This window comes from Telmatherina bonti (genome assembly GCF_933228915.1).
Source record: "Telmatherina bonti genome assembly, chromosome: 12".
Taxonomy (NCBI): Eukaryota; Metazoa; Chordata; class Actinopteri; order Atheriniformes; family Telmatherinidae; genus Telmatherina; species Telmatherina bonti.
The window spans coordinates 37756084-37778843 of NC_136610.1; the positions used below are offsets into that span (position 1 = coordinate 37756084).

The 22760-nt window shown below is 53.7% G+C and overlaps 1 protein-coding gene across 1 annotated transcript in view; it reads left to right on the forward strand.

The window, feature by feature from the left end:
- The window catches only part of LOC306763427 (long-chain-fatty-acid--CoA ligase 1-like), a gene marked incomplete at its 3' end in the record, with an annotated part of 58617 nt that overhangs the window by 33694 nt on the left and 2163 nt on the right, over positions 1-22760 (forward strand). Inside the window, exons 9-20 of the mRNA XM_079250221.1 lie at positions 19546-19578; positions 19652-19703; positions 19777-19850; positions 19928-20005; positions 20427-20561; positions 20639-20773; positions 21432-21527; positions 21595-21667; positions 21742-21830; positions 21904-22020; positions 22207-22350; positions 22440-22544. Of these exons, the coding sequence (XP_079106347.1) occupies positions 19546-19578; positions 19652-19703; positions 19777-19850; positions 19928-20005; positions 20427-20561; positions 20639-20773; positions 21432-21527; positions 21595-21667; positions 21742-21830; positions 21904-22020; positions 22207-22350; positions 22440-22544 (1131 nt within the window). The remainder of the gene's footprint in view (positions 1-19545; positions 19579-19651; positions 19704-19776; positions 19851-19927; positions 20006-20426; positions 20562-20638; positions 20774-21431; positions 21528-21594; positions 21668-21741; positions 21831-21903; positions 22021-22206; positions 22351-22439; positions 22545-22760) is intronic.

Sequence of the window (22760 nt, forward strand, 5' to 3'; positions counted from 1 at the left end):
TCTGGTGTCAGGGCGTCTCTAGACGGTTCCGGTATCGGTGCGTCTCTAGACGGTTCCGGTATCGGTGCGTCTCTAGACAGTTCTGGTATCAGTGCATCTCTAGGCGGTTCTGGTGTCAGGGCGTCTCTAGACGGTTCCGGTATCGGTGCGTCTCTAGACGGTTCTGGTATCGGTGCGTCTCTAGACGGTTCTGGTGTCAGGTCGTCTCTAGACTGTTCTGGTCTCGGGGCGTCTCTAGACATTCCGGTGTCGGTGCGTCTCTAGACGGTTCTGGTCTCGGTGGGTCTCTAGACGGTTCCGGTATCGGTGCGTCTCTAGACGGTTCCGGTATCGGTGCGTCTCTAGACGGTTCCGGTGTCGGGGCGTCTCTAGACGGTTCCGGTCTCGGTGGGTCTCTAGACGGTTCCAGTACCTGTGCGTCTCTGGACGGTTCCGGTGTCGGGGCGTCTCTAGACGGTTCTGGTGTCGGGGCGTCTCTAGACGGTTCCGGTGTCGGTGCGTCTCTAGACGGTTCCGGTATCGGTGCGTCTCTAGGCGGTTCTGGTGTCAGGGCGTCTCTAGACGGTTCCGGTATCGGTGCGTCTCTAGACGGGTTCGGTATCTGTGCGTCTCTAGGCGGTTCTGGTGTCAGGGCGTCTCTAGACGGTTCCGGTATTGGTGCGTCTCTAGACGGTTCCGGTATCGGTGCGTCTCTAGGCGGTTCTGGTGTCAGGGCGTCTCTAGACGGTTCCGGTATCGGTGCGTCTCTAGACAGTTCCGGTATCGGTGCTTCTCTAGACGGTTCTGGTATCGGTGCATCTCTAGGCGGTTCTGGTGTCAGGGTGTCTCTAGACGGTTCCGGTGTCAGGGCGTCTCTAGACTGTTCTGGTCTCGGGGCGTCTCTAGACATTCCGGTGTCGGTGCGTTTCTAGACGGTTCCGGTCTCGGTGGGTCTCTAGACGGTTCCGGTATCGGTGCGTCTCTAGACGGTTCTGGTATCGGTGCGTCTCTAGGCGGTTCTGGTGTCAGGGCGTCTCTAGACTGTTCTGGTCTCGGGGCGTCTCTAGACATTCCGGTGTCGGTTCGTTTCTAGACGGTTCCGGTCTCGGTGGGTCTCTAGACGGTTCCGGTATCGGTGCGTCTCTAGACGGTTCTGGTATCGGTGCGTCTCTAGACGGTTCTGGTGTCAGGGCGTCTCTAGACTGTTCTGGTCTCGGGGCGTCTCTAGACATTCCGGTGTCGGTGCGTTTCTAGACGGTTCCGGTCTCGGTGGGTCTCTAGACGGTTCCGGTATCGGTGCGTCTCTAGACGGTTCTGGTATCGGTGCGTCTCTAGGCGGTTCTGGTGTCAGGGCGTCTCTAGACTGTTCTGGTCTCGGGGCGTCTCTAGACATTCCGGTGTCGGTGCGTTTCTAGACGGTTCCGGTCTCGGTGGGTCTCTAGACGGTTCCGGTATCGGTGCGTCTCTAGACGGTTCTGGTATCGGTGCGTCTCTAGACGGTTCTGGTGTCAGGGCGTCTCTAGACTGTTCTGGTCTCCGGGCGTCTCTAGACATTCCGGTGTCGGTGCGTTTCTAGACGGTTCTGGTATCGGTGCGTCTCTAGGCGGTTCTGGTGTCAGGGCGTCTCTAGACTGTTCTGGTCTCGGGGCGTCTCTAGACATTCCGGTGTCGGTGCGTTTCTAGACGGTTCCGGTCTCGGTGGGTCTCTAGACGGTTCCGGTATCGGTGCGTCTCTAGACGGTTCTGGTATCGGTGCGTCTCTAGACGGTTCTGGTGTCAGGGTGTCTCTAGACTGTTCTGGTCTCGGGGCGTCTCTAGACATTCCGGTGTCGGTGCGTTTCTAGACGGTTCCGGTCTCGGTGGGTCTCTAGACGGTTCCGGTATCGGTGCGTCTCTAGACGGTTCTGGTATCGGTGCGTCTCTAGGCGGTTCTGGTGTCAGGGCGTCTCTAGACTGTTCTGGTCTCGGGGCGTCTCTAGACATTCCGGTGTCGGTCCGTTTCTAGACGGTTCCGGTCTCGGTGGGTCTCTAGACGGTTCCGGTATCGGTGCGTCTCTAGACGGTTCTGGTATCGGTGCGTCTCTAGACGGTTCTGGTGTCAGGGCGTCTCTAGACTGTTCTGGTCTCGGGGCGTCTCTAGACATTCCGGTGTCGGTGCATTTCTAGACGGTTCTGGTATCGGTGCGTCTCTAGGCGGTTCTGGTGTCAGGGCGTCTCTAGACTGTTCTGGTCTCAGGGCGTCTCTAGACATTCCGGTGTCGGTGCGTTTCTAGACGGTTCCGGTCTCGGTGGGTCTCTAGACGGTTCCGGTATCGGTGGGTCTCTAGACGGTTCCGGTATCGGTGCGTCTCTAGACGGTTCTGGTGTCAGGGCGTCTCTAGACTGTTCTGGTCTCGGTGCGTCTCTAGACATTCCGGTGCCGGTGCGTTTCTAGACGGTTCCGGTCTCGGTACGTCTCTAGGTGGTTCCGGTGTCAGGGCGTCTCTAGACGGTTCCGGTATCGGTGCGTCTCTAGGCGGTTCTGGTGTCAGGGCATCTCTAGACGGTTCCGGTATCGGTGCGTCTCTAGGCGGTTCTGGTGTCAGGGCGTCTCTAGACGGTTCCGGTATCGGTGCGTCTCTAGACGGTTCCGGTATCGGTGCGTCTCTAGACGGTTCTGGTCTCGGGGCATCTCTAGGCGGTTCTGGTGTCAGGGCGTCTCTAGACGGTTCCGGTATCGGTGCGTCTCTAGACGGTTCTGGTATCGGTGTGTCTCTAGACGGTTCTGGTATCGGTGCGTCTCTAGGCGGTTCTGGTGTCAGGGCGTCTCTAGACTGTTCTGGTCTCGGGGCGTCTCTAGACATTCCGGTGTTGGTGCGTTTCTAGACGGTTCCGGTCTCTGTGGGTCTCTAGACGGTTCCGGTATCGGTGGGTCTGTAGACGGTTCCGGTATCGGTGCGTCTCTAGACGGTTCCGGTATCGGTGCGTCTCTAGACGGTTCTGGTGTCAGGGCGTCTCTAGACTGTTCTGGTCTCGGGGCGTCTCTAGACATTCCGGTGTCGGTGCGTTTCTAGACGGTTCTGGTCTCGGTGGGTCTCTAGACGGTTCCGGTATCGGTGGGTCTCTAGACGGTTCTGGTATCGGTGCGTCTCTAGGCGGTTCTGGTGTCAGGGCGTCTCTAGACGGTTCCGGTATCGGTGCGTCTCTAGACGGTTCCGGTATCGGTGCGTCTCTAGGCGGTTCTGGTGTCAGGGCGTCTCTAGACGGTTCCGGTATCGGTGCGTCTCTAGACGGTTCCGGTATCGGTGCGTCTCTAGACTGTTCTGGTCTCGGGGCATCTCTAGGCGGTTCTGGTGTCAGGGCGTCTCTAGACGGTTCCGGTATCGGTGCGTCTCTAGACGGTTCTGGTATCGGTGTGTCTCTAGACGGTTCTGGTGTCAGGGCGTCTCTAGACGGTTCTGGTCTCAGGGCGTCTCTAGACATTCCGGTGTCGGTGCGTTTCTAGACGGTTCCGGTCTCGGTGGGTCTCTAGACGGTTCCGGTATCGGTGCGTCTCTAGACGGTTCCGGTGTCGGTGCATCTCTAGACGGTTCTGGTATCGGTGCGTCTCTAGGCGGTTCTGGTGTCAGGGCGTCTCTAGACGGTTCCGGTCTCGGTGGGTCTCTAGACGGTACCGGTATCGGTGCGTCTCTAGACGGTTCCGGTATCGGTGCGTCTCTAGGTGGTTCCGGTGTCAGGGCGTCTCTAGACGGTTCCGGTATCGGTGCGTCTCTAGACGGTTCCGGTGTCGGTGCATCTCTAGACGGTTCTGGTATCGGTGCGTCTCTAGGCGGTTCTGGTGTCAGGGCATCTCTAGACGGTTCCGGTATCGGTGCGTCTCTAGACGGTTCCGGTATCGGTGCGTCTCTAGGCGGTTCTGGTGTCAGGGCGTCTCTAGACGGTTCCGGTATCGGTGCGTCTCTAGGCGGTTCTGGTGTCAGGGCGTCTCTAGACGGTTCCGGTATCGGTGCGTCTCTAGACGGTTCCGGTATCGGTGCCTCTCTAGACGGTTCTGGTCTCGGGGCATCTCTAGGCGGTTCTGGTGTCAGGGCGTCTCTAGACGGTTCCGGTATCGGTGCGTCTCTAGACGGTTCCGTTATCGGTACGTCTCTAGGTGGTTCCGGTGTCAGGGCGTCTCTAGACGGTTCCGGTATCGGTGCGTCTCTAGGCGGTTCTGGTGTCAGGGCATCTCTAGACGGTTCCGGTATCGGTGCGTCTCTAGGCGGTTCTGGTGTCAGGGCGTCTCTAGACGGTTCCGGTATCGGTGCGTCTCTAGACGGTTCCGGTATCGGTGCGTCTCTAGACGGTTCTGGTCTCGGGGCATCTCTAGGCGGTTCTGGTGTCAGGGCGTCTCTAGACGGTTCCGGTATCGGTGCGTCTCTAGACGGTTCTGGTATCGGTGTGTCTCTAGACGGTTCTGGTGTCAGGGCGTCTCTAGACGGTTCTGGTCTCAGGGCGTCTCTAGACATTCCGGTGTCGGTGCGTTTCTAGACGGTTCCGGTCTCGGTGGGTCTCTAGACGGTTCCGGTATCGGTGCGTCTCTAGACGGTTCCGGTATCGGTGCGTCTCTAGACGGTTCCGGTATCGGTGCGTCTCTAGGCGGTTCTGGTGTCAGGGCGTCTCTAGACGGTTCCGGTATCGGTGCGTCTCTAGACGGTTCCGGTATCGGTGCGTCTCTAGACTGTTCTGGTCTCGGGGCATCTCTAGGCGGTTCTGGTGTCAGGGCGTCTCTAGACGGTTCCGGTATCGGTGCGTCTCTAGACGGTTCTGGTATCGGTGTGTCTCTAGACGGTTCTGGTGTCAGGGCGTCTCTAGACGGTTCTGGTCTCAGGGCGTCTCTAGACATTCCGGTGTCGGTGCGTTTCTAGACGGTTCCGGTCTCGGTGGGTCTCTAGACGGTTCCGGTATCGGTGCGTCTCTAGACGGTTCTGGTGTCAGGGCGTCTCTAGACGGTTCCGGTCTCGGTGGGTCTCTAGACGGTACCGGTATCGGTGCGTCTCTAGACGGTTCCGGTATCGGTGCGTCTCTAGGTGGTTCCGGTGTCAGGGCGTCTCTAGACGGTTCCGGTATCGGTGCGTCTCTAGACGGTTCCGGTGTCGGTGCATCTCTAGACGGTTCTGGTATCGGTGCGTCTCTAGGCGGTTCTGGTGTCAGGGCATCTCTAGACGGTTCCGGTATCGGTGCGTCTCTAGACGGTTCCGGTATCGGTGCGTCTCTAGGCGGTTCTGGTGTCAGGGCGTCTCTAGACGGTTCCGGTATCGGTGCGTCTCTAGGCGGTTCTGGTGTCAGGGCGTCTCTAGACGGTTCCGGTATCGGTGCGTCTCTAGACGGTTCCGGTATCGGTGCCTCTCTAGACGGTTCTGGTCTCGGGGCATCTCTAGGCGGTTCTGGTGTCAGGGCGTCTCTAGACGGTTCCGGTATCGGTGCGTCTCTAGACGGTTCCGTTATCGGTACGTCTCTAGGTGGTTCCGGTGTCAGGGCGTCTCTAGACGGTTCCGGTATCGGTGCGTCTCTAGGCGGTTCTGGTGTCAGGGCATCTCTAGACGGTTCCGGTATCGGTGCGTCTCTAGGCGGTTCTGGTGTCAGGGCGTCTCTAGACGGTTCCGGTATCGGTGCGTCTCTAGACGGTTCCGGTATCGGTGCGTCTCTAGACGGTTCTGGTCTCGGGGCATCTCTAGGCGGTTCTGGTGTCAGGGCGTCTCTAGACGGTTCCGGTATCGGTGCGTCTCTAGACGGTTCTGGTATCGGTGTGTCTCTAGACGGTTCTGGTGTCAGGGCGTCTCTAGACGGTTCTGGTCTCAGGGCGTCTCTAGACATTCCGGTGTCGGTGCGTTTCTAGACGGTTCCGGTCTCGGTGGGTCTCTAGACGGTTCCGGTATCGGTGCGTCTCTAGACGGTTCCGGTATCGGTGCGTCTCTAGACGGTTCTGGTATTGGTGCGTCTCTAGGCGGTTCTGGTGTCAGGGCGTCTCTAGACGGTTCCGGTATCGGTGCGTCTCTAGACGGTTCCGGTATCGGTGCGTCTCTAGACAGTTCTGGTATCGGTGCGTCTCTAGGCGGTTCTGGTGTCAGGGCGTCTCTAGACTGTTCTGGTCTCGGGGCGTCTCTAGACATTCCGGTGTTGGTGCGTTTCTAGACGGTTCCGGTCTCGGTGGGTCTCTAGACGGTTCCGGTATCGGTGGGTCTGTAGACGGTTCCGGTATCGGTGCGTCTATAGACGGTTCCGGTATCGGTGCGTCTCTAGACGGTTCTGGTGTCAGGGCGTCTCTAGACTGTTCTGGTCTCGGGGCGTCTCTAGACATTCCGGTGTCGGTGCGTTTCTAGACGGTTCTGGTCTCGGTGGGTCTCTAGACGGTTCCGGTATCGGTGGGTCTCTAGACGGTTCCGGTATCGGTGCGTCTCTAGACGGTTCTGGTATCGGTGCGTCTCTAGGTGGTTCCGGTGTCAGGGCGTCTCTAGACGGTTCTGGTATCGGTGCGTCTCTAGGTGGTTCCGGTGTCAGGGCGTCTCTAGACGGTTCCGGTATCGGTGCGTCTCTAGACGGTTCCGGTATCGGTGCGTCTCTAGACGGTTCTGGTATCGGTGCGTCTCTAGGCGGTTCTGGTGTCAGGGCGTCTCTAGACGGTTCCGGTATCGGTGCGTCTCTAGACGGTTCTGGTATTGGTGCGTCTCTAGGCGGTTCTGGTGTCAGGGCGTCTCTAGGCGGTTCTGGTGTCAGGGCGTCTCTAGACGGTTCCGGTATCGGTGCGTCTCTAGACGGTTCCGGTATCGGTGCGTCTCTAGATGGTTCTGGTATCAGTGCATCTCTAGGCGGTTCTGGTGTCAGGGCGTCTCTAGACGGTTCCGGTATCGGTGCGTCTCTAGACGGTTCTGGTCTCGGTGGGTCTCTAGACGGTTCCGGTATCGGTGCGTCTCTAGACGGTTCCGGTGTCGGGGCGTCTCTAGACGGTTCTGGTGTCGGGGCGTCTCTAGACGGTTCCGGTGTCGGTGCGTCTCTAGACGGTTCCGGTATCGGTGCGTCTCTAGGCGGTTCTGGTGTCAGGGCGTCTCTAGACGGTTCCGGTATCGGTGCGTCTTTAGACGGTTTCGGTATCTGTGCGTCTCTAGGCGGTTCTGGTGTCAGGGCGTCTCTAGACGGTTCCGGTATCGGTGCGTCTCTTGACGGTTCCGGTATCGGTGCGTCTCTAGGCGGTTCTGGTGTCAGGGTGTCTCTAGACGGTTCCGGTGTCAGGGCGTCTCTAGACTGTTCTGGTCTCGGGGCGTCTCTAGACATTCCGGTGTCGGTGCGTTTCTAGACGGTTCTGGTATCGGTGCGTCTCTAGGTGGTTCCGGTGTCAGGGCGTCTCTAGACGGTTCTGGTATCGGTGCGTCTCTAGGTGGTTCCGGTGTCAGGGCGTCTCTAGACGGTTCCGGTATCGGTGCGTCTCTAGACGGTTCCGGTATCGGTGCGTCTCTAGACGGTTCTGGTATTGGTGCGTCTCTAGGCGGTTCTGGTGTCAGGGCGTCTCTAGGCGGTTCTGGTGTCAGGGCGTCTCTAGACGGTTCCGGTATCGGTGCGTCTCTAGACGGTTCCGGTATCGGTGCGTCTCTAGACGGTTCTGGTATCAGTGCATCTCTAGGCGGTTCTGGTGTCAGGGCGTCTCTAGACCGTTCCGGTATCGGTGCGTCTCTAGACGGTTCTGGTCTCGGTGGGTCTCTAGACGGTTCCGGTATCGGTGCGTCTCTAGACGGTTCCGGTGTCGGGGCGTCTCTAGACGGTTCTGGTGTCGGGGCGTCTCTAGACGGTTCCGGTGTCGTTGCGTCTCTAGACGGTTCCGGTATCGGTGCGTCTCTAGGCGGTTCTGGTGTCAGGGTGTCTAGACGGTTCCGGTATCGGTGCGTCTTTAGACGGTTTCGGTATCTGTGCGTCTCTAGGCGGTTCTGGTGTCAGGGCGTCTCTAGACGGTTCCGGTATCGGTGCGTCTCTTGACGGTTCCGGTATCGGTGCGTCTCTAGGCGGTTCTGGTGTCAGGGCGTCTCTAGACGGTTCCGGTATCGGTGCGTCTCTAGACAGTTCCGGTATCGGTGCGTCTCTAGACGGTTCTGGTGTCGGTGCATCTCTAGGCGGTTCTGGTGTCAGGGTGTCTCTAGACGGTTCCGGTGTCAGGGCGTCTCTAGACTGTTCTGGTCTCGGGGCGTCTCTAGACATTCCGGTGTCGGTGCGTTTCTAGACGGTTCCGGTCTCGGTGGGTCTCTAGACGGTTCCGGTATCGGTGCGTCTCTAGACTGTTCTGGTATCGGTGCGTCTCTAGGCGGTTCTGGTGTCAGGGCGTCTCTAGACTGTTCTGGTCTCGGGGCGTCTCTAGACATTCCGGTGTCGGTGCGTTTCTAGACGGTTCCGGTCTCGGTGGGTCTCTAGACGGTTCCGGTATCGGTGGGTCTCTAGACGGTTCCGGTATCGGTGCGTCTCTAGACGGTTCTGGTGTCAGGGCGTCTCTAGACTGTTCTGGTCTCGGGGCGTCTCTAGACATTCCGGTGTCGGTGCGTTTCTAGACGGTTCTGGTCTCGGTGGGTCTCTAGACGGTTCCGGTATCGGTGGGTCTCTAGACGGTTCCGGTATCGGTGCGTCTCTAGACGGTTCCGGTATCGGTGCGTCTCTAGACGGTTCTGGTATCGGTGCGTCTCTAGGCGGTTCTGGTGTCAGGGCGTCTCTAGACGGTTCCGGTATCGGTGCGTCTCTAGACGGTTCCGGTATCGGTGCGTCTCTAGACGGTTCTGGTATCGGTGCGTCTCTAGGCGGTTCTGGTGTCAGGGCGTCTCTAGACGGTTCCGGTATCGGTGCGTCTCTAGGCGGTTCTGGTGTCAGGGCGTCTCTAGACGGTTCCGGTATCGGTGCGTCTCTAGACGGTTCCGGTATCGGTGCGTCTCTAGACGGTTCTGGTATCAGTGCATCTCTAGGCGGTTCTGGTGTCAGGGCGTCTCTAGACGGTTCCGGTATCGGTGCGTCTCTAGACGGTTCTGGTATCGGTGCGTCTCTAGACGGTTCTGGTGTCAGGGCGTCTCTAGACTGTTCTGGTCTCGGGGCGTCTCTAGACATTCCGGTGTCGGTGCGTCTCTAGACGGTTCTGGTCTCGGTGGGTCTCTAGACGGTTCCGGTATCGGTGCGTCTCTAGACGGTTCCGGTGTCGGGGCGTCTCTAGACGGTTCTGGTGTCGGGGCGTCTCTAGACGGTTCCGGTGTCGGTGCGTCTCTAGATGGTTCCGGTATCGGTGCGTCTCTAGGTGGTTCTGGTGTCAGGGCGTCTCTAGACGGTTCCGGTATCGGTGCGTCTTTAGACGGTTTCGGTATCTGTGCGTCTCTAGGCGGTTCTGGTGTCAGGGCGTCTCTAGACGGTTCCGGTATCGGTGCGTCTCTAGGTGGTTCTGGTGTCAGGGCGTCTCTAGACGGTTCCGGTATCGGTGCGTCTTTAGACGGTTTCGGTATCTGTGCGTCTCTAGGCGGTTCTGGTGTCAGGGCGTCTCTAGACGGTTCCGGTATCGGTGCGTCTCTAGACGGTTCCGGTATCGGTGCGTCTCTAGACGGTTCCGGTATCGGTGCGTCTCTAGACGGTTCCGGTATCGGTGCGTCTCTAGACAGTTCCGGTATCGGTGCGTCTCTAGACGGTTCTGGTGTCGGTGCATCTCTAGGCGGTTCTGGTGTCAGGGTGTCTCTAGACGGTTCCGGTGTCAGGGCGTCTCTAGACTGTTCTGGTCTCGGGGCGTCTCTAGACATTCTGGTGTCGGTGCGTTTCTAGACGGTTCCGGTCTCGGTGGGTCTCTAGACGGTTCCGGTATCGGTGCGTCTCTAGACGGTTCTGGTATCGGTGCGTCTCTAGGCGGTTCTGGTGTCAGGGCGTCTCTAGACTGTTCTGGTCTCGGGGCGTCTCTAGACATTCCGGTGTCGGTGCGTTTCTAGACGGTTCCGGTCTCGGTGGGTCTCTAGACGGTTCCGGTATCGGTGGGTCTCTAGACGGTTCCGGTATCGGTGCGTCTCTAGACGGTTCTGGTGTCAGGGCGTCTCTAGACTGTTCTGGTCTCGGGGCGTCTCTAGACATTCCGGTGTCGGTGCGTTTCTAGACGGTTCCGGTCTCGGTGGGTCTCTAGACGGTTCCGGTATCGGTGGGTCTCTAGACGGTTCCGGTATCGGTGCGTCTCTAGACGGTTCCGGTATCGGTGCGTCTCTAGACGGTTCTGGTATCGGTGCGTCTCTAGGTGGTTCCGGTGTCAGGGCGTCTCTAGACGGTTCCGGTATCGGTGCGTCTCTAGACGGTTCCGGTATCGGTGCGTCTCTAGACGGTTCCGGTATCGGTGCGTCTCTAGGCGGTTCTGGTGTCAGGGCGTCTCTAGACGGTTCCGGTATCGGTGCGTCTCTAGACGGTTCCGGTATCGGTGCGGTTCTGGTGTCAGGGCGTCTCTAGACGGTTCCGGTATCGGTGCGTCTCTAGACGGTTCCGGTATCGGTGCGTCTCTAGGTGGTTCTGGTGTCAGGGCGTCTCTAGACGGTTCCGGTATCGGTGCGTCTTTAGACGGTTTCGGTATCTGTGCGTCTCTAGGCGGTTCTGGTGTCAGGGCGTCTCTAGACGGTTCCGGTATCGGTGCGTCTCTAGACGGTTCCGGTATCGGTGCGTCTCTAGACGGTTCCGGTATCGGTGCGTCTCTAGACGGTTCCGGTATCGGTGCGTCTCTAGACGGTTCCGGTATCGGTGCGTCTCTAGACGGTTCCGGTATCGGTGCGTCTCTAGACGGTTCTGGTGTCGGTGCGTCTCTAGGCGGTTCCGGTATCGGTGCGTCTCTAGACGGTTCCGGTATCGGTGCGTCTCTAGACGGTTCTGGTGTCAGGGCGTCTCTAGGCGGTTCCGGTATCGGTGCGTCTCTAGACGGTTCCGGTATCGGTGCGTCTCTAGGTGGTTCTGGTGTCAGGGCGTCTCTAGACGGTTCCGGTATCGGTGCGTCTTTAGACGGTTTCGGTATCTGTGCGTCTCTAGGCGGTTCTGGTGTCAGGGCGTCTCTAGACGGTTCCGGTATCGGTGCGTCTCTACGTGGTTCTGGTGTCAGGGCGTCTCTAGACGGTTCCGGTATCGGTGCGTCTTTAGACGGTTTCGGTATCTGTGCGTCTCTAGGCGGTTCTGGTGTCAGGGCGTCTCTAGACGGTTCCGGTATCGGTGCGTCTCTAGACGGTTCCGGTATCGGTGCGTCTCTAGACGGTTCCGGTATCGGTGCGTCTCTAGACGGTTCCGGTATCGGTGCGTCTCTAGACAGTTCCGGTATCGGTGCGTCTCTAGACGGTTCTGGTGTCGGTGCATCTCTAGGCGGTTCTGGTGTCAGGGTGTCTCTAGACGGTTCCGGTGTCAGGGCGTCTCTAGACTGTTCTGGTCTCGGGCCGTCTCTAGACATTCTGGTGTCGGTGCGTTTCTAGACGGTTCCGGTCTCGGTGGGTCTCTAGACGGTTCCGGTATCGGTGCGTCTCTAGACGGTTCTGGTATCGGTGCGTCTCTAGGCGGTTCTGGTGTCAGGGCGTCTCTAGACTGTTCTGGTCTCGGGGCGTCTCTAGACATTCCGGTGTCGGTGCGTTTCTAGACGGTTCCGGTCTCGGTGGGTCTCTAGACGGTTCCGGTATCGGTGGGTCTCTAGACGGTTCCGGTATCGGTGCGTCTCTAGACGGTTCCGGTATCGGTGCGTCTCTAGACGGTTCTGGTATCGGTGCGTCTCTAGGTGGTTCCGGTGTCAGGGCGTCTCTAGACGGTTCCGGTATCGGTGCGTCTCTAGACGGTTCCGGTATCGGTGCGTCTCTAGACGGTTCCGGTATCGGTGCGTCTCTAGGCGGTTCTTGTGTCAGGGCGTCTCTAGACGGTTCCGGTATCGGTGCGTCTCTAGACGGTTCCGGTATCGGTGCGGTTCTGGTTTCAGGGCGTCTCTAGACGGTTCCGGTATCGGTGCGTCTCTAGACGGTTCCGGTATCGGTGCGTCTCTAGGTGGTTCTGGTGTCAGGGCGTCTCTAGACGGTTCCGGTATCGGTGCGTCTTTAGACGGTTTCGGTATCTGTGCGTCTCTAGGCGGTTCTGGTGTCAGGGCGTCTCTAGATGGTTCCGGTATCGGTGCGTCTCTAGACGGTTCCGGTATCGGTGCGTCTCTAGACGGTTCCGGTATCGGTGCGTCTCTAGACGGTTCCGGTATCGGTGCGTCTCTAGACAGTTCCGGTATCGGTGCGTCTCTAGACGGTTCTGGTGTCGGTGCATCTCTAGGCGGTTCTGGTGTCAGGGTGTCTCTAGACGGTTCCGGTGTCAGGGCGTCTCTAGACTGTTCTGGTCTCGGGGCGTCTCTAGACATTCCGGTGTCGGTGCGTTTCTAGACGGTTCCGGTCTCGGTGGGTCTCTAGACGGTTCCGGTATCGGTGCGTCTCTAGACGGTTCTGGTATCGGTGCGTCTCTAGGCGGTTCTGGTGTCAGGGCGTCTCTAGACTGTTCTGGTCTCGGGGCGTCTCTAGACATTCCGGTGTCTGTGCGTTTCTAGACGGTTCCGGTCTCGGTGGGTCTCTAGACGGTTCCGGTATCGGTGGGTCTCTAGACGGTTCCGGTATCGGTGCGTCTCTAGACGGTTCTGGTGTCAGGGCGTCTCTAGACTGTTCTGGTCTCGGGGCGTCTCTAGACATTCCGGTGTCGGTGCGTTTCTAGACGGTTCCGGTCTCGGTGCGTCTCTAGACGGTTCCGGTATCGGTGGGTCTCTAGACGGTTCCGGTATCGGTGCGTCTCTAGACGGTTCCGGTATCGGTGCGTCTCTAGACGGTTCTGGTATCGGTGCGTCTCTAGGTGGTTCCGGTGTCAGGGCGTCTCTAGACGGTTCCGGTATCGGTGCGTCTCTAGACGGTTCCGGTATCGGTGCGTCTCTAGACGGTTCCGGTATCGGTGCGTCTCTAGGCGGTTCTGGTGTCAGGGCGTCTCTAGACGGTTCCGGTATCGGTGCGTCTCTAGACGGTTCCGGTATCGGTGCGGTTCTGGTGTCAGGGCGTCTCTAGACGGTTCCGGTATCGGTGCGTCTCTAGACGGTTCCGGTATCGGTGCGTCTCTAGACGGTTCTGGTCTCGGGGCATCTCTAGGCGGTTCTGGTGTCAGGGCGTCTCTAGACGGTTCCGGTATCGGTGCGTCTCTAGACGGTTCCGGTATCGGTGCGTCTCTAGACAGTTCTGGTATCGGTGCGTCTCTAGGCGGTTCTGGTGTCAGGGCGTCTCTAGACTGTTCTGGTCTCGGGGCGTCTCTAGACATTCCGGTGTTGGTGCGTTTCTAGACGGTTCCGGTCTCGGTGGGTCTCTAGACGGTTCCGGTATCGGTGGGTCTCTAGACGGTTCCGGTATCGGTGCGTCTCTAGACGGTTCCGGTATCGGTGCGTCTCTAGACGGTTCTGGTGTCAGGGCGTCTCTAGACTGTTCTGGTCTCGGGGCGTCTCTAGACATTCCGGTGTCGGTGCGTTTCTAGACGGTTCTGGTATCGGTGGGTCTCTAGACGGTTCCGGTATCGGTGTGTCTCTAGACGGTTCTGGTATCGGTGCGTCTCTAGGCGGTTCTGGTGTCAGGGCGTCTCTAGACGGTTCCGGTATCGGTGGGTCTCTAGACGGTTCCGGTATCGGTGCGTCTCTAGACGGTTCCGGTATCGGTGCGTCTCTAGGCGGTTCCGGTGTCAGGGCGTCTCTAGACGGTTCCGGTATCGGTGCGTCTCTAGACGGTTCCGGTATCGGTGCGTCTCTAGACGGTTCTGGTATCGGTGCGTCTCTAGGCGGTTCTGGTGTCAGGGCGTCTCTAGACGGTTCCGGTATCGGTGCGTCTCTAGACGGTTCCGGTATCGGTGCGTCTCTAGACTGTTCTGGTCTTGGTGCGTCTCTAGATGGTTCCAGTATCGGTGCGTTTCTAGACGGTTCTGGTATCGGTTCATGTCTTTAGATGGTCCAGGTTCTGCAGCCTCGTGGGGAATATAAACAGGTCTATCTGTTGCTTGTGTGGCTCAACGTTTGGAAATGAAGTCTGTAAATAAATCCCAAACTTTCCAGGTGAATTCAGTTCCAGCTTCACTCCTCGGCTCTGTTGTCTGGTTTTTGTCATCTTGTTCTTCTTTTAGAAATATTAAACACCATTTATTTCCTTCCTTTATTTATTTCCTCTTCCTCTGTTTCTTTTCCTTCTCTTGTTTCGTTTCTCTGTAAGTTTGTTTCGTTCTGTTTTAACCCTTTCATGCACAGTTGGGTGAGGATGGTAGATTTCCACACCTTTTTCTTCCTCATAGTTTTCATCCTGTACATGTTACCTTCCTGTAGATCCCTTCCCTCCCTCCCATCTCCTCTGCTGCTTATCCATGACCACTATGTCCGCTTGGTTGGCCACCACCATTTTATCTGTCTGGATCTGGAAGTCCCAGAGGATCTTAGCCCTCTCATTCTCCACCACCTTGGGGGGAGTTTCCCACTGGGACTGAAGGGTCTCCAGTCCATATTCTGCACAGATGTCATTGTAAACTATGCCGGCTACTTGGTTATGGCGCTCCATGTATTCTTTGCCTGCCAGTATCTTGCACCCTGCTGTGAGGTGCTGGATTGTTTCAGGGGCTCCTTTGCATAGTCTGCATCTGACTGGTCTGAGCCCAGCTCTGTTGTCTGGACGCGCTGACGTTGCGGTAACGTATTGTGTCATTTCCTGTTTCCCTAGCGTGTATCACTGCGGATTGCTACGAGCCGTTGGCTCCTTTAACTTCTTTCTAACTTCTATCTATTGTTAACCAACCACTCACTTTAGCGCACAATATCTTCCCAAACCACTGTTCTATATATTGCATTTATTTTTGGGATCTTTGGCTTTCTGTTTACTGACTTAAACAGCTCAAGCACTCGGTTTTAGCATGGCTGCTAGCTCTCTTCCCACACCCCGGTCCCCTGCCTTTTCTTGCTCGGTGTGTCTGATGTTTAGCTACTCCTCCGCCTCCTTTAGTGATAACGGTAGGTGTATTAAGTGTAGCAGCTTGGCAGCCTTGGAGGCGAGGCTCTGTGAGTTAGAAGCCCAGCTCCGCACTCAGTTAGGGAAGCAGTTAGTCAGCAAGCCCCCATTAGCCAGTGCGGAGCTACCAGCCAGGGCAGCCATCCCGAGCCGTCCCTCAGCAGTTCCCGCGCAGCCGGGAGCCGAGGCGGGCTGGACGACGGTCAGGCGGAAGCGTAGCCCCAAACCAAAACCCACTGGCCACCACCGACCTGTTCACGTTTCTAACAGATTTTCCCCGCTCGGCGACACACCCGCTGAGGCAGAAACCCTGATTATAGGTAGTTCCATAGTCAGAAACGTGGCTCTAGAGACACCGGGGACCATAGTCAAATGCATTCCTGGGGCCAGAGCGGGCGACGTCGAATCGTATTTGAAACTGCTGGCTAAGGCTAAACGTAAATACCGTAAGATTGTAATTCACGTCGGCGGTAACGACACCCGGTTACGCCAATCGGAGGTCACTAAAATTAATGTTGCTTCGGTGTGTAACTTTGCCAAGAGCATGTCGGACTCCGTAGTTTTCTCTGGTCCCTTGCCAAATTTAATCAGCGATGACATGTTTAGCCACATGTCATCTTTCAACCGCTGGTTGTCTAGGTGGTGTCCCGATAACAACGTGGGTTTTATAGATAATTGGAGCGCTTTTTGGGGAAAGCCTGGTCTTATTAGGAGAGATGGCATCCATCCCACGTTGGATGGAGCCGCTCTCTTATCTAGCAATATGGACTCTTTTATTAGTCAGCTAAATTGACAACTCAGGGTTGGGACCAGGAGGCAGAATTGTAGTCCTACACACTTTTCTGCAGCTTCCCACCTGCCGCCGCCCACCCAAAACCCCATTCCGACCTTATACAACTCCCCAGCAGTAAGAATTAAACAACACAAAAACACTTCTGGGGTTAATCGTGAAAACCTCATAAAAATAAAAACAATGGATCTAATAAAATCTGAAAATAAGACAATAAAGTGTGGCCTACTGAATATCAGATCCCTCCCAAATAAGTCTTTATTAGTCAATGACTTGATAGGTGATCACCACATTGATTTATTCTGTCTTACGGAAACCTGGTTACAGCAAGAGGATTATGTTAGCATTAATGAAGCTACGCCAGCTAACTATTTAAACTTTCACATTCCTAGAACTACAGGCAGAGGAGGAGGTGTTGCAGCTATTTTTAAGTCAGAATTTTTAATTAATCCTAAGCACAAAACTAACTATAAATCCTTTGAATTCCTGACATTAAATTTATCTCATCCAAAATGGAATTCAGAGAAACCGCTCCTTTTAGCATTAGTGTATCGCCCACCTGGACCTTACTCCGAGTTTCTGACCCAATTCTCTGATCTCTTGTCTGAGTTAGTGCTGACTACTGATAAAGTCATTGTACTAGGTGATTTTAATATTCATGTTGACGATGAAAACGATAGTTTAAACATTTCCTTTAGCTCTATTCTAAACTCAATGGGTATCAAACAAAATGTCAATGGAGCCACTCACTCTCATGGTCACACTCTTGATCTTGTTCTAACATCTGGTATTGAGACTGATAAGCTCAAAGTATTTCCTCAAAACCCTGTCTTGTCAGATCACTTCTTGTTAACCTTTGAATTCACTTTATTTGATTACTCACTGACCAAAAATAAATTCTACTATAGTAGATGTTTATCAGACAATAATATTACAAAATTTAAACAATCAATTGAATCAATTTTTTCACATCTACCATGTGTTAGCATGACTGAGAGTCCCCCTTTAAGCTTTACTCCTGCTCAGATTGATCAACATGCTGATACTATAACAGCTTCAATGCATACAACCTTGGATAATGTTGCTCCCCTAAAGAAGAAGAAATTAGGTAAGATTATGAAGGCTCCCTGGTTTAATTCCCAGCTTCGAACTCTAAAACAGGCATCAAGGCGTTTGGAAAACAGATGGCGTTCATCAGGACTAGAGGAGTCTCACTTAACCTGGAAAGAAAGTTTAATTGTATACAAAAAAGCCTTATGTACGGCAAGAACAGCTTATTATTCATCATTGATAGAGGAAAACAAAAACAACCCTCGGTTTCTTTTCAGCACTGTAGCTAGGCTTACTAGGAGCCGGAGCGCTGTGGAGCCATGTATTCCTTTCTCACTTAGCTGTGATGATTTCATGTATTTTTTCAGGAATAAAATTGACACTATTAGAGATCAAATCCACAATATTCTTCCTTCTACCTATAATGTTGAGCCTGTTGTGGTCTCCGAAGCATCCTTAGAACCAGGATCTGACTTGTGTCTAAATAGTTTCTGTCCTGTCCAACCCTCTGAATTAACTAAAATAATAGCTTCATCTAAACCATCCACCTGTATCTTAGACCCTCTCCCAACGAGCCTCTTTAAGGACATTTTCCCTTTAATTAATACATCACTACTAAATCTTATCAATATGTCTTTAGTGACAGGATATGTACCACAATCATTTAAAACTGCTGTAATCAAGCCTTTACTTAAAAAGCAATCTCTGGATCCAGAGGTGATAGCAAATTATAGACCTATATCTAACCTCCCGTTTATGTCCAAAATTCTGGAGAAAATAGTTTCAGCTCAGCTACATGCCCACCGGAGCAGAAATAATTTATGCGAGGAGTTTCAGTCAGGATTTAGAGCTCATCATAGCACTGAGACAGCATTGGTGAAAGTTACTAATGACCTTCTTATGGCCTCAGACAAAGGACTTGTGTCCGTACTTATCTTGCTTGATCTTAGTGCTGCATTTGATACAGTCGATCATAACATTCTGTTACAGAGACTAGAACAGGTGATTGGAATTACAGGTACAGCGTTAAGCTGGTTTAAATCATATTTATCTGATAGACTTCAGTTCGTTCATGTAAATGACAAGTCCTCCTCCCAAACTACAGTAAGTCATGGAGTTCCTCAAGGTTCTGTACTTGGACCAATACTCTTCACGCTATATATGCTCCCTTTAGGCGAAATTATTAGACAGCATGGAATAAACTTTCATTGTTATGCAGATGATACTCAACTATACTTATCCTTTAAACCAGATGAAACAAATCAGCCCAATAGGCTACAAAATTGTCTCATAGACATAAAGACTTGGATGTCTAGAAATTTTCTCTTCTTAAACTCAGATAAGACTGAAGTAATTCTCGTTGGATCTGAAAAACTCAGAGCTAAATTTTCCGGTTTTGTAATGAACCTGGATGGCATTACTTTAGCTTCCAGTGCTACAGTGAGAAACCTTGGAGTAATATTTGACCCTGACCTGTCCTTTGGCCCACATATTAAGCAGGTTACTAAAACAGCCTTCTTTCATTTACGTAATATAGCCAAAATTAGGGACATTCTGTCTCAGAGTGATGCAGAAAAACTGGTTCACGCTTTTGTTACTTCGAGACTAGATTACTGTAACTCTCTATTACTGGGCTGTCCTAAATATGCCCTGAAAAGCCTTCAGCTGATCCAGAATTCTGCAGCCAGAGTCCTGACCAGAACCAGCAGGAGAGATCATATTTCTCCAGTTTTAGCCTCTCTTCATTGGCTGCCTGTTGAATCTAGAATAGAATTTAAAATCCTTCTCCTTACATATAAAGCTCTCCACAACCAGGCACCACTATATATCAAAGACCTCATTGTTCCTTATATACCAAGTAGAGTACTTCGTTCCCAGACTGCAGGCTTACTTGTGGTTCCTAGAGTCTCAAAGAGCCGAGCAGGAGGCAGAGCCTTTGGTTATCAGGCCCCTCTCTTATGGAATAAGCTCCCAGTTAGTGTTAGGGAAGCAGACACCCTCCCCACCTTTAAGACTAGACTGAAGACTTATTTTTTTGATAAGTCCTATAGCTAGGGATGGTTAGCATCCCTTAGTTATGCTGCTATAGGTTTAGACTGCTGAGGGACATTTCCTGATACACTGAGCTTCTTTCTTTTTCTGTTTATCTCTTTCTTTTACCCCCCCCCCCCCATAACAGTGTAGCATCATTAACATGTATGTCTCTGGGATCCTGCCTGGTTTGGTAGATCTGGGATCCTGCCTGGTCTGGTAGATCTGGGATCCTGCCTGGTCTGGTAGACCCTCTCCAGCCATTGATAAGACTTGTTTATATCGGCCACTTCGGTGATCTGCCGGTGGTACATCCCATGCAGGGGCTTTTCCTCCCATGATGGTTCTTCCATCTCGTGTTCCTCCAGACTCCATTGTCTGAGACGTTCACTAAGTGCTTCATCCCTCGGTGCCCTCTTCCTGATGTATTCATGGAGCTTGGATGTTTCATCTTTGATAGTGGCCTTGATGCTCACTAGTCCCCCCTTCTTTGTGCTTACTGTATAGTCTCTTAAATAGAATAGGAAAGGGAAATAATATATTTGTGTCTATATAACATGATTTTGTGAATATTGTTGTTGAATATATGCAAATAAATGACATAAAATCTAATAGATTAATGTCCTTTTAGCTCCTCTCCATGTTGTTATTTATCTGCTGTTCTGACTTTGTTCATCTGTTCTCCAGGCTGTGGGGAAGGCCCACCATCAGCCGCCTGCTGTAAGTATCAGTTCGCTTTAATCGTCTCTTTAGTAACGACCTGGATGATGTGTATGATGTTCTGTGCCTTCAGCCTCCCAGACCAGACGACATGGCAGTCATCTGCTTCACCAGTGGAACGACGGGTAACACTCCTCAGGTTACGCTGCCCGGTGTTTCCTTCAGGATCAGAAATACTAACTGTGTCTTGACTTTTAGGGCATCCAAAAGGAGCCATGTTGACTCATGGCAACGTCGTGTCTGACTGCTCAGCCTTCTATAAGCTGATAGAGGTGGGAAATGAAGATGAGCCCATGTTCTGCTTCTTTGGCTGCTGTTTGAGAAGGTCATGTCTGTCTTTGTGTCGTAGTCTTGCTGTCCGCTGTGTCCCAGTGATGTCCACATATCCTACCTGCCCCTGGCTCATATGTTTGAGAGAGTGGTCCAGGTACGTTCCAGCAGTTTCTGTGGTCACTTTTCACAGAGCGGTGGTGTGTAACTGATGGATTTCTGACCCTTTAGGTGATTTTCCAGACATTTATATCCCATCCAGCAGGTCTACAACATGACTCCCACATTATGAACAATGTTTACAGCATAAATAACTGCAAATAGTTAAAACCAGCTTGAGGAAGAAGTGTGTAAACATGGAAACAGTGTGTGTGTGTGTGTTTCAGACGTGAGAGGATGAGAAAAGGCTTGGTCGTTGCTGATCTATGTGTGTTATTTCTACAAACTTCTGGTTGCTCTTTATGCTGCTCATACATTCATTTTACATCATTTTAGCCTCAGAATCTGACAGCTGAGGCTGTCCTGAACATGTGGGATGAATATTTGATGGTTGTTTCTGTGTTGGTTTTGTGTGTCAGGCGAGCATGTTGGTGCATGGAGCGAGGATCGGCTTCTTCCAGGGGAACATCCATCGGCTGTCAGATGATCTGAAAGCTTTAAAACCCACCGTGTTCCCCGTCGTCCCGCGACTCCTCAACAGGATGTACGATAAGGTGGGTTTCCGCGGACGTTGACACTCTTTCCTGCATCGTAGCGAGTTTGCTGTGAAACTCCACCTGCATGTCTGCAGATCTACGGGAAGGCCAACACCTCTGTGAAGCGCTGGCTGCTGGAGTGGATCTACAGGAGGAAGCATGCGGAGTTAATGAGAGGCATCGTGAGGAAAAACAGCATCTGGGATCGACTGATCTTCAGGAAGGTCCAGGTAGGCAGAGCCAGCACCTTCCAGTGCAGCTGGGAACAACACAAACCGCAGGAAATAACAGCGTCTGCTCAGAGACGTGTACCTCTGGGTGAAGCGGTTCCTCGTCCTGATAGTAGTCTCTACATTCTGTAATCATGAACAATAAGAAATATAGTTAGACCCCTCAGTTTACTGTAAATCTGTAAAAACTCTGACCAATCCAAACGTTCCCACCCAAATGAAGTTGTTCATTTCTTATATCTCTTAAGCTTCTTCTCCCGGCTCCCCTCCTCCCCCTCCAGCAGAACATACCTGATAGCCACACCCTGCATATAAACAGCATGTTAGGGTGAAAATACAAAGTAGTGAAGAAGAAACTCGGAAGGCAAACATGGCTGAGAAAATGCAGGAACGATTTCCCGACCCGACTCGGTTTATTTGCTTCCTCCTGCTAAACAGCCGAGAAAGAGAAAATCGTTGGTGGAAAAAGCTACGAATAAAAAAGCCTCGGATCACGCAAGGAGCAGAACCAGAGGGGGAGGAGCCAAGGCAGGGGGAGGGGCCAAGACAGAGGAGGGACCAAGATTAAACGCTGTGCTGCATTTAAGGCTTAAAAATGTCTGGAAATGTGAGTTTTTCCTGCTGAGTTGTAAACAGGGTGATATACTGCCCCCTACAGGCCAGCCTGGGGGGCTGCGTACGCGTCATGTTAACTGGAGCTGCTCCCATCTCTCCCACTGCCCTGACCTTCTTCAGAGTCGCACTGGGTTGCCAGGTAAGTGCGGTCGCTGCACGCTCATCGTCTCGTAGAATAAAATGTAGTAATTCATTCTGCGTCTCAGATCTATGAAGGTTACGGACAGACAGAGTGCACCGCTGGCTGCACCATGACCGTACCCGGAGACTGGAGTGCAGGTAAGCCGTCGCTGCTCTGAAAGAGATGAGAGGTGTCGGAGGAACAGGAAGTCAAGGTGAGCTGGTGTTGGCAGGTCACGTCGGGCCTCCTTTACCCTGCAACCGGATCAAACTGGTGGACGTGGCGGAGATGAACTACCTGGCTGTGAACGGAGAAGGAGAGGTGAAACACCAGGACGACGTTACCTTTACGCCACGCTAACACCCCACATTTACACACACGTGTTGGTTTCCAGGTGTGTGTGAAGGGCGCAAACGTGTTCCAGGGTTACCTGAAGGATCCGGAGAAGACAGCCGAGGCGATTGACGAAGACGGCTGGGTTCACACCGGCGACGTTGGGAGGTGGCTTCCGGTTGGTAGAAAGCTGAAACAACACCTGACTGGGGAACAGATCCCGACACGGGAGCTGACCTCAACAAAACAGCGGCTCCCCAGTGGAACCAGTTCCTGTTGCCCATCCTCACACTTCCAGCAAGCTGTGTAACCGGCCCCGCTCGTTATTTACCGGTGCTGACTCAGCGTACATGTATGTTGACAGAACGGCACGCTGAAGATCGTGGACCGGAAGAAGCACATCTTTAAGCTGGCTCAGGGGGAGTACATCGCTCCGGAGAAGATAGAGAACATCTACACCCGGAGCAGTGCGGTGGCGCAGATCTTCGTGCACGGCGACAGTCTGCAGGTGGGCGGAGCACGTCAGGGTCACGTTTATCCCCTCGTCTTTAAGTAACTCTGTGGAGTTTTAACTCGGCGTGCTGCACGTATCTGCAGGCGTGTCTGGTAGCAGTGGTGGTTCCCGACCCGGACTTCCTGTCTGCATGGACCAATCAGACGCTCGGGCTGCAGGGCAGCTACCTGGAGCTGTGTGAGAGACGGGTAAGGAAAGTTAATATTAACAAACACATTGTGTTGTCAAGCCGTGGACAGCAGACGTCTCCTGCCGTGAGACGTCTCCACCTCCACATGTTGAACATCAGAGTCTCCTGATGTGAAAGATGGAAATTAGTCCAGCTAAAATTAGAAGTGTAGGCGCACCGAACTTGTTTCAGACCAGCGGCTAAAGCAAAGCGTCCTCCTGTACCAGGTGGTCCT